Here is an 11,142-nt window from a genome sequence, read left to right as displayed (position 1 = left end):
ATTCTTTATACTATCTAACCTTTGGATAAATGCACCTTTAGCCTAGTGCTTCCTTACAACGTAAGAGATCTTTCTTCCCCGAACAAACTTATTCCGTTGACTATTTATTACCAGCATCCTCCTGAAGGCCACTGTGCAGCCAGACAGATCTCAATTTCCTCTGGAGGAGATTTTAACCTTTAGGAGGAATGCAAGCTCCAGGTGTTTTGTGCCTTTGACTTAAACTAATTCCGTTCTCCATCTTGCTCACGGTCTGGAGCTGCCAGGGTAGCCACCCTCATTAACTTCATTTCCTTCCCTCTCCCCCTTAGAAGCTGCTCTCTCGAAATGAGGAATCCCCCTCAAAGTTTCAGATCTAATTTTGCCTTTCCATTTAATGTATGCTGAATCCACTCCTGATCATTTGATCCAAGCTAATTTTCTGTGGCTAGCTATTACATGTCTTCCACTTCAGACACGAAGTCTGCAATCACATCCCTTCTGGGCACCTCAGAGCCTACTTTATGAAGAAGTTTATGGGCTACAACACCGAGGCGTACAAGGGCTTTACCATCATCAACAACCTTTGATCTCTACTTGACATTGACAAAGTTAAAGCCTCCCTTAATTACACTATTTCTTTCTCTAGCAGCCCGGAGATCTCAAACCCTATCCAAACCCAAATTTGGAGGTTTCTAACAGGACTCAAAGAACCTTTTTATTTCCCTGTGTCAGCAGAGTGTTTGGAGGGTCATAGTACTGCTAGTAAAGGACTTTGAGGTCTCGGGGAGGAGGAGGCTATAGAGGAATGCCAAGCACCTTTTCCCATGTATATGTTCTTGCACACACATGCATAGGTTTGTAATTTGAAACTCTCTTTACTTCTGGACAGGCTTTGCAAACTGCTTAGACCACATTCTCTGAGGTGTTTAAAGAGGGTGGAGTAAGCAGTATTTATTTAGGTACTCTACAAACCTTAATAAGAATCGAGTGCTTGTAGCAATCGCAGAGAACAAACAGAAAGCCAGCTGGCAGAAACTGAACAGTGCCACTGCATTTTTATTGCTTCTAACACCAAAAAAAAAATTATTACAAAAAAATGTCTTTTTTAATTTCTTTTATCTCTGATCCTGTATTAGTTTGTCTGCTCTGTGCAGCAGTATTATTAGCTGTAATCTATTTTACAACCGGCTCTAAAAATTCATCTTTTAAATTGCCTCCTGGTCCAACTCCTCTTCCGATCATTGGTAACCTGCATTTGGTGGATATTAGAAGGCAAGATAAATCTCTAATGAAGGTAGGACAAAAAAACCCCAAACCCAGACCCTTGTGCATTTTAAACCTGCCTGGGCTATATCTGTGCGATTTTTTTGTCTTTTTAAATTTGAACTAAACTGTAAAGGTTTGAAAATTGCTATATAATATTTTCTCTGATCTTCTTCGAGCCAATGTCTGTGTTGATGCAATGTCATTTGTGAGCGATCAACCATTAAAAAAAGACCTCTGGGTAATATGTGATTTCTTCATGTAATTGTGATGATGTACATGAAGTATATAATGCTTGTGGGATTTTAAATATTAATTTGACAGCTCTGATGCCCAGAAAACTTGTATAGCATTAGGAAAGAACTAGCATGAAATGAATCTGCTTCCTTATCCCGCGCCCTAGAGAAGTGGTGGGGAAATTTCACGATGCAGTGACCCCCAGCACTGCTTCAGAGGGTGCCAAATCCAGACACCCTGTTGCAAAATCAACTTCCCTCTGGCTGAGTTGGATTTGCATTAAAATCTAGATAGCAGTACAATAGTGGGATGGAAAGTTTGAGCAGCCTGGAAGCTCTTCCATTAGCTTGCAATTAAAATGACTTACTTTGCTCATGCTGGTAAACCGCTCGTTGGCATCAGGTGAGGCTGGCACGGCCAGGGGGTTGCTGAGTGCTCCCTCCTTGCCCTGGCAGACGGCACCAAGGGATCGACCTGCTGGGGACACGGAGAGAATGAGCAAACAGCAGCGGCGGTGCCCAGGCTCCCTAACACCCTTGCCACACAAATGCTGGCGGCTCTCGGGGAGGATTTGTGGTGCTGGGGGGTGAGGCTGCAGCCCCTTGCTTATAGGCAACGGCAGGGTTGGGGGCAGTTTACCCAGGGGGGCTGGGCAGATGTTTGCCTCTGAACTGTGTTTTTGAATTACCTCTGCATGCTCTCATCACCCGCAAGGCTGTATTTGATATCACCTATGTTTGCCTTTAATTTGGGATGAATCCAGAGAGGTTATCCCTGCTTCTCACCCCACAGATAACAAAAATAAAGGTGACTGCATTGAGCAACATGCACCAGCATCTGCAGGCTGGGCACCCCGACAGGAGTGCTGCAGGCAGGGGGGGATGCACCCTTCTCCTCGGCAAAAGCTGCCGCTGCAGCAGCAGGGGCTGGGGCTGCACACACACAGCGTGTGCCTGCCTGGGAGGCAGAGCGGGGCTGCTGCTGCCCTTCTCTGCTGTCCCCAGGGGCTGCCAGGGAGCACGGTGCAGCTGCAGCAGCGGTGTTCAGCCTCATGGGAAGGCTGCTGGTGCAGCGATGTGGAGATACCCAGGGAAAAAAGAGGTGCTGAGGACACAGCAGGCACGTAGCACCAGGCACACATGCAATGGTCCTCACTGGGTGCACATTTCCCCACCCGCCTGCTGCTACACTCTGCAAAGAGCCTGGCTGTGCTGTGGCAAAGCTGAGTCCTTTTCGGTGCAAAACGAGCATCGCTGTGTGTACAAGCACAGGGACAGCCAGCAGTTTGGGCAGCCTCCTGCTCCTGACGCAGGTTTCCCTGCTGTGCCCAGCTAAGCTAGAGGTACCAAAGTCAGGTCTGAGCACAGGGGCACAGGATTGCAATTCGTGGGTCAAACCTGTCTCCTGATCTAGCAGCAGGGATGCGGGAGTGCTTTGGTACGAGATGGGTGTCATGAGTAAGAGCTTTCCCGAGTGACAGTGTCATTATTTGCACTGAACTGCCTGCTCCATTTTTGTCTTTCTCTGGTTTGTCAACTTGTGCTGCCATTTCAGGTCTGCTCTTTAGGTGCTTGGTTTTTGTTTTTCACTTTTTGACTTTCCCCTTAACACAGAAACCAGATTAGCAATGCCCTGACTGGGGGCGGGGGCTGCCGTGGGGCAACAAACCCCAACACCCAGCCTGGCATCCATGCAAACACCTGGTGCTTGACCACGACAAGCTTCGGCTGATGGATGCTACTCTGCAGGGGTTGTTTCTCCACCAGACATAGCAAGTCCTTTCTGAAAGAAAGGGGCATTTTCCTTCTTCGCTGACTGTCACAGCTTGCCTCTCTTTCAGCTTGCAGAAGAATATGGCCCGGTCTTCACCCTCCATTTTGGCTTCCAGAAAGTTGTGGTCCTGACTGGGTACGAAGTTGTGCGGGAGGCGCTTGTGAACTACACAGAGGAGTTTGTAGACAGACCATCCATCCCAATATTTGACCAAATTCAGAACGGAAACGGTACTAGAGAAATGAGGGGGGGCAGGCGGGAGGGATGGTACCGTCGCTCAGTGCTTCCCTACAGCCAGGCTTTTAAAAATCCCCCTTGGACCCTCCCAAAGCTAAGCCGATGGAAAAGGTTTGGTTTTTCTCACTTTCATGCATGCCTCCTTTTCACTGCCATTGTTTTTGGCAGTGCACCTGCAGACTGATCCCTATCCTAAGCATCAGAGGCCAAGGTGTGGGATTTTTAAAGGTGCAATGGTAATTCTGGGGTAATTTCCATAAATGCCCGTGAGAGCAGCTTGCTGCCACCACCATGTTTACAAAACTCCCTGGCGGGGTCATGGGTTTTTGGACTGGCTGGCTGGGCTGTTTGGAACTGAAGGGTTTGTCCTGTTCACCTGGTGCTAGGTACCTCAATTTTGGATGCAATTATTCCCCAGCATCTTGTCTCCACCAAGGCTGGAATGTGAAATGTATTCAGCAGTGGGCTGAGTCTGGAAATTCTTCCCACAAACATCCCATAGTTTTTCCAAGGTGGCTCTTCATCCCTGACTAGTTCAGAGGACATCTTGCCCTGTTCTTCCGCCCTCTGCTTCGGCTGGGGCTTTAGCTGTGAGCAGCCAAAAGGCAGCTTTATATGCTGGTCACAGGCTGGAGCTGGGATTACAATTAGAAATTAAATTACCCAGCCATAATATCAAGAGATGAATTTATCGCTACATAAGGAAAAGGAATCGATGGGGAGAAAAGCATCGTTCAGAGCTAATTTACATATAAAATATCCCTTTGGGAAACTGTCAGTATTGCACTATAAGTCCTTTCACACTTACCTTCCTAACCCAAGTCGGAGCTGCTCAGAGGTGACCCGAAGCTGTAAATTCACAGGGGCTGTTAAGTAGCAAGGGTCACAAATTCTCCAATGAAACATTTTTTCTCTCCAGCAAATGTCAATTTGTTGACTCTGAAGCTGTTTGCAGAAAATGAGTGGTCCAGATGAAATTGCCTAAATTAAAGAAAAATCAAGTTTAGAAATTTGCTTTGACATTTTTAAATTGAGAAGTTTTGCTTTCCAAATTAAAACTACCCTGCTTTAAAATTGTGTTTGTTCTAAAAAAGGCAAATACATGTAAAAACCTTGCAGCCAAGATGTGAAATACTATTATCCAGCTTTTTTAATTGACACTGTCTGAGACAGTCTCCATATTACTAACACCATTTTTTTCTTTCACTATCTCCAACCCTCTGATGGGATGAAATATGCATCCCTGCTCGTGGTGGCTGTGATCATCAAGGCACGAGCTCAGTGACAGCCACAAAATGATAGTATTTTTACCACTGCTGAAAATACATTGGGAATGTATTTTCACTGTTATTGGGAATCTCAAAAAACAGTTCAGCACTGACTAGGGTTGAGGAGACTGAATTATCCCATCCCACAGAGATAAAAGATCTTTATGATTGGAATAGAACAAAGGGAGAAGCTTCAAAGATACAACAAGGCTGTTGCTTGAGGCCCTAGACTTGCAACCAAACAGGGTCAGAATGGTTGCACGATTGACTAAGTCCAACCTCTCTCCCCAGCCCTACAGCCAAGCAGTGGTGGTCTGAAAGCCCTACCTGCTTATCTTGCAGCTGGGGCAGGCTGGGCTGGGTGGGAGCTGGTTTTTCATGAACTACAGGCTCGGTGAGACTGGGAAGACTGAGCTGAGAGGATACAGGGATGGGGCACAGAGAAATGGGAGATCCTTATTCCCCAAACCCATGAGAAACTGGGCAGCAGAAACACTTGTGGAAATCCCTCTTCATCCAGTCCTGTATCTTGTTTTGTGTGGTGGGGCTCCTCCGTGCACGGTCCCAGCGGTGATGTCTCATGCCCCCCCAGGTGTGTTCTTCTCCATCGGGGAGCTGTGGAGAACAACGCGGAGATTCACCGTGTCCAGCATGCGCAACCTCGGCATGGGCAAACAAATGATGGAAGGGAAAGTCTTCGAGGAGCTTCACTTCCTTATCGAGATGATCAAATCCTTCAAAGGTGAGCTAGGGACCATCACGGTGCTCCACAGCATCATTCATGTCACTGCTGCTGCTGCTACAACATCACACCAACATTTCCATCCTCCTCCCATTGCAGGGGAACCTTTCAGCCTGAGGTCCTTCAACATCGCTCCGATCAACATCACCTTCCTCATGCTCTTTGGGGACAGGTTTGACTACAAGGACCCAACATTTCTCACTCTCTTAAGGCTCATAGATGAAGTTATGATTCTTCTGGGATCTCCATATTTGAATGTAAGTAACCTGTCCCACAGGTTAACGTTTTTTTCCACTGGCACATTGCAGCGAGCCACACAGATCACAGGACACAGGTCAGCAGTTTCCGAATGTTCAGAACCTGCCGTTACACCTCAGATGTTCTCCACATAATACCTTGGTCACCACAGGTGTGCAGCCAGATTTCCCTGTGATATTCTGCTTTTGCACCATCCTGCATATCTGTGTAGAGCTAAAATGAGAACTGAGCTATGGTCATTTTAGCACCACAGGTATTTTTTGTCTCCTTCAACACAATCGCAATGTCTAGGCCTTCTTTGCCTTTGCTGTGTTTTCTAAAAAGACACATTCAGTGCTGATGTCCAGGTGAGGGAGACTTCACAGACTGCATTAAAAATGCTTTCTTAGAGAGTACCAGGAAAACTCTTTATATCTTCAAACTATCATAGCCAATCATTCGTAGCTGATGTTGAAAAAAACTAAGCAGCCACATAAACTGCCTGGCTGCCTGGCATGCTGGAGCCCCAGCTCTGCTGAGAGGGTGACCAGCCCATTACTGGTGGAGGGGCTGTTCCCACAGAACAGTGCAGATGCTTATAATTAGGTAGTACTGAATAAAGGCTCATAGGTTGCAAAGCCCACCCTCACGAAAATGTGCCCAGGAGCCCTCTGGGAGGTCCCCGGGATGCTAAAATTGTACTGCTAAAAGACAAAACTCACCTGATTTATCATGTCCTAGGAAGAAGCTATTTCAGCACGTTGATACTTCTACAGACCTAATGCTTCTCTTTTTTAATTCCTCGTTAGTATTTCAATTTCTACCCGTTCCTTGGATTTCTCTTCAAAACCCATAAGATTTTGCTTGAGAAAATAGAAGACGTGCGCGCCATTATAAGGCAATACATGAAGGCAAGCAGGGAAGATATCAATGAGAACAGTGTGAGGAGCTACACTGATGCACTGATATTCAAGCAACACGAGGTATTTCACTGCTTAGCTCTGTTGGCTGTTTGCAGCATCTCGTTTGGATTTTCTAGGTCAAACAGTTGCTGAGTCTTGATTTCAGTCATCTCATGTAAACCTATGGAAGGTAACTCTGTTATTCTTGTGGCATTGAAATCGGATTCCTGTCTCGTACACTTGGTGTAATTTACTGCAGGGATTTTTCTACCAAAATGAAGAAGTGAAAGTCACTCTCTCAGTCCAGTCCTCAAATAGCAGCACTAATAACGTGAGATGAACTCTTTGTTCGTAGTAGAAAATGCATGAATTCACATGAAAGCTGACTCTGCCTTTCTTTTTATGACAACAGATCAATTAATCATTGATACAGTTGCTCCAAGATGAATGATACACTTAAAGCACTTGAGTGATAAATTGTCAGTACGTTTGCTAGCCCTGCCCTGCACCTCACTTTAGCAGAGACTCTGCAATTTCACACATCAGTTGATTTCATTCCATACAAAATATTTGGGCTCTGAGTTTTTTCTTCTTTCCCACTGGAGCTGGGCCAATGTGAGGCGTTAGCTCTTCCACACACCTATATGGAGAAAGGTTCACTGCAGTCCTAAAGCCCAGGAGAAGCACTCTGAAATGTCATTTTGAACACTGGTGGGGATTCGGTCTTGCTGCTCCCTTCCTGGGCAGGAGGAGCCTGGGATTAGCTGAATCTCCCTCCGTACAGGGGAGAGACTGGGATCTTTCCAAACCTGTAAGGCTGAGACTATCAACAGCATCTGGCCCTGGGCCCCAGGCTGCTTCTGGGTGGGGACGAATGCCAAACCAACACTCCACTCCAAACCTCCCGCCTTTGGTGCTGTTTGCTGTGTGTGCAAGATGAGGCCATCCATCACCCAGCTCACAAACACAGGATCGTGCCCAGCAGTTTTGTGGGTTATGCGGTATTTCCCAAACCCGCTGAATGCTAACACTTACTATTTTAAGAGCTTTCTTACCACGCACTATGCTTGTGTCTCTCAAGGAGAAAAACAAGAAAGACAGCATCTTCCACGATGAAAACTTAATAGCATCCATACTGGACCTGGTCATGGCAGGAACAGAGACCACAGCCACGACACTCCAGTGGGCCATCCTACTGATGATGAAGTACCCAGAGATTCAGAGTGAGCTCCTTTCACCTACTCTTCTCCTGTGGTATGGGAGGGAGAGGCCTCCCACCTCTTTAATTTATGAATTCCCAATGTAATTAGATGCTGAATGAAGCAACAACAAAAGAGTCCCCGTGTCTTGCTGGGAGAAAGAGTGGAGACGAAAGCATGATGCTGGAAGATCAGCCCATGCATGTGCCTGAGCTAGAGACAGAGCTGGGGAAATCTGGGATGGTGTTTTAAGAATCCTCTCCCTCCAGACCCTGGAAAAGTATATTTTTACCAAAACTGAATCTGATGGTATTGGGTTCCTTGTGGACACATCCCCTTTCTTTGTTCCTTCCAGAAAAGGTGCAAGAGGAGATTGGAAGAACCATCAAAGTTGGAACATGGGCCACGTACGAGGACCGGAAGAACATGCCCTTTACCAACGCGGTGTTACACGAAGTGCAGAGGTTTATCACCCTCCTGCCCCACGTTCCCCGCTGCACTGCTGTTGACACCCACTTCAGGGGCTACTTCCTACCCAAGGTAGGTAACTGCTCCAACCCATTTTTGGGTTGCTCCTCCTCATTTCTGCTGGTAGCACTAGAGACCAGCTTCTTTAGAGGGAGCTACAGGACAGGAGCCCAAAGTAAGTGTCCAAAATTACCCACAAAAGGGTTTCTTTCTCTCCAGTGACTACGCTGAGTCCATGGAGAACAGTACTGTAGGACTCGATTCAGGCCCTCTCATGCTCAGCACTTCCTCACTCCAAGAGTGACCCTGGTTTACCTCTTTGATGCTATCTGCACAGTGAAGCATCTGCCAGGGAATTTACAGGATCTGCCTGAGGTTTTCACTGCACCACGTGGCATTTGGCTTCGATCCTTGGCACTGCTGGGAAAATCTCACTGACATCTCTCTCTGTTGATTGATGGGATAAAACCTTCAGGGTCAAATCTCCTGGGACAACAATGTCTGTGTCACAAAATAAAGCAAAACAGAGGAACAAATCCGTCACTCCTGCCCTACTAAGAATTTTACTGACAAAGCTACTTTCATGTATTTTCTTCCAGGGTATAATCGTAATCCCATCACTCACCTCTGTGCTGCTGGACAAGACGCAGTGGGAGACACCACACCAGTTCAACCCCAACCACTTCCTCGATGCTGAAGGGAATTTTGTGAAGAGGGAGGCTTTCCTGCCCTTCTCCACAGGTGACTAAAGCCCTGACCTGCAGAGATGAGGCTACAGCAGGATCATTTCATTGCAGTGCGCACTAATGGGGTCTTCTCAGCCAAGTGGTGCCTTTTTGGGGCTGCCAAGGATTCCAGCAAGACCATTTCTTTTAGAGGAAGAAGCCACCCTGTGGTTAGGGGGGTTATTGGGCACTTGGCATCCTGGGTTCTGTTCCTGACACTACCTTTGTCTGCCATTTTGGTCATCTCAAAATTTTTATTTTTTTTTTTAAATTTCACCTGTAATATACAATGAACATTCTCTCCCTGGCAGCTCATAAACCCAGCCCCCTTCGGACTCAAACTGAGCTAATGGCTGGAACAGTTGTTAGGTATCAGAAACTCTCCCCTGAGCCTTCCTAAAAGAAGAAATATCACTTAGTGCCTTCCTGACAGCCATAAATGCTTCCAAAGGCTGCTAATTTCCAGAAATGCCTGCCTCCCAGCCTGTGCTCTCCACGACTACAGCCGTGTGCATTACAAGAGGGCACAGCTGGATGGAGCAGTCTTGCTGGGATTTTAACAAATCTCAACACTGCAGGAGCCCATAAGTACTACAAAGGGAGACTTCCTGTAAAATCCTACAAATCCTCCTGTGTAACCTTACACTTCCCAGCTGTTCCTCTGCAACGATGGCTTGAAGGTGTTCCAGAACGTGCTACAACACCAGACCCTTCTGACATTAGGAAGCCAGTTCTTGCTGACCACCAAGTGCTTCACCCCTACAGGGACCGTCACACAAGGGCTGGGAATCTAGCACAAAGTGGGAGTAGGAAAGCAGAAACACAATCCTTTATTAAAGTGAGAAGTGAGTTTTTGACCATTCCACTTTGGGAAGAGGTGGCATTTTTCTATCAGGCTGCTTTTCAAGAGAAAGGGACTGGATAAAGATGCTGAGGGGGTTGGAAGACTCTTAAGTCCATGCATGTGATTTGGTGAAGGAAAGGATCTACTCCTTATCTAACACAAAAATTGCGACCCTAATCCACAGCCTTGCTGTGCTAAGCACCCTTATACACAGAACAGGAGCCTGTCTTTGCTCCACATATCTGAACAGGCAGTCTTGCAGGGAGGGGAACAGGGCAAAGGGAAGGGAAGGGATTTGCTTGGTCTCTTTGCATGTAAGTGACAGGCAGGATAACAATTCATTTCCTAATGAGGCAAGAGATCTTCCATTCATTAGACAAGATAACCTCCGAAGTAAGGAGAGGAGAGGGTACATCATAAATACAAAATAACCCTGCAGCTTGCCACATGGCTTCCACTTGGTGCCAGTGTGAGGGGTCAGCTACCTTTAGCAACTTGGGCTGCTCTGCTCCGAAATGCTCTGAAGCCACCTCAGAGGTTTCACTCCTGTTTCCATTATGTTTCCTGTTTCTAACTTGGTATTTCCATCAAGTAAACCCACTGCTTTCCTCTGCAGGGCGAAGGAACTGCATCGGAGAAAGCCTGGCCAAGATGGAGCTGTTTGTCTTCTTTGTAGGATTGCTGCAGACATTTACTTTCCAACCCCAGCCAGGAGTTTCAGAGTCTGACTTGGACCTCACTGTCCCCCAAACAACGTTCACGTTAAGGCCTCGGCCGCAGGCAACCTGTGCTATCCTACGTGAATAACCACTGCCTCGCTGAAGAGCCCCCCAGGCAAGTGGGGAAGCTGCTAAGGCCCAACTTAGCTAGGCTAGGACTCGCCACCCCCATCCTGACACATCACACTCGTATTTCCTTCTCGCTGTCTCCAACCACTCCCACTCCACTGCCCTCCATCTCTACATCTGCCCCACAGGTCACTGACCCGCTCGTTGGTCCCGAGCTGTGAGGGGGTGCAGACGATCGATGTCAAACCGTGATTCTGGTTCACCAACACACACTTCTCCAGAGAGGGCGGCTGTGCCTGGAGCAGCTGGAAGGACCACGGAGGATGTCTGGTGACATGCATGCAGTCCATGAGATGTAGGTGTGACACCCAGGCTCCCACAGCAAAGCAGCGAGGTTTGATAACGTTGCAGAAATCTGCCCCAAATCCCTAGGAAAGACACACTGACACTCACAGGGAGTCCCAGAAATATGCCGTG

At 47.2% G+C, this 11,142-nt stretch overlaps 1 protein-coding gene across 1 annotated transcript; it reads left to right on the top strand.

Annotated features, from left to right (window-relative positions):
* The first annotated feature begins 1,078 nt into the window (after nucleotides 1–1,078).
* On the top strand, nucleotides 1,079–10,684 carry LOC118249358 (cytochrome P450 2W1-like). The gene is made up of 9 exons (XM_035549219.1): nucleotides 1,079–1,276; nucleotides 3,323–3,485; nucleotides 5,353–5,502; nucleotides 5,602–5,759; nucleotides 6,549–6,722; nucleotides 7,723–7,864; nucleotides 8,196–8,380; nucleotides 8,908–9,049; nucleotides 10,494–10,684. Exons 1-9 carry the CDS (start codon nucleotides 1,079–1,081, stop codon nucleotides 10,682–10,684), a joined length of 1,503 nt encoding a protein of 500 aa, XP_035405112.1.
* The last annotated feature ends 458 nt before the right edge of the window (nucleotides 10,685–11,142 follow it).

Source organism: Cygnus atratus, chromosome 15, assembly GCF_013377495.2.
Source record: "Cygnus atratus isolate AKBS03 ecotype Queensland, Australia chromosome 15, CAtr_DNAZoo_HiC_assembly, whole genome shotgun sequence".
Taxonomy (NCBI): Eukaryota; Metazoa; Chordata; class Aves; order Anseriformes; family Anatidae; genus Cygnus; species Cygnus atratus.
Note: the sequence above shows the minus strand (reverse complement) of the source record. Positions and strands in the feature narration are given on the sequence as shown.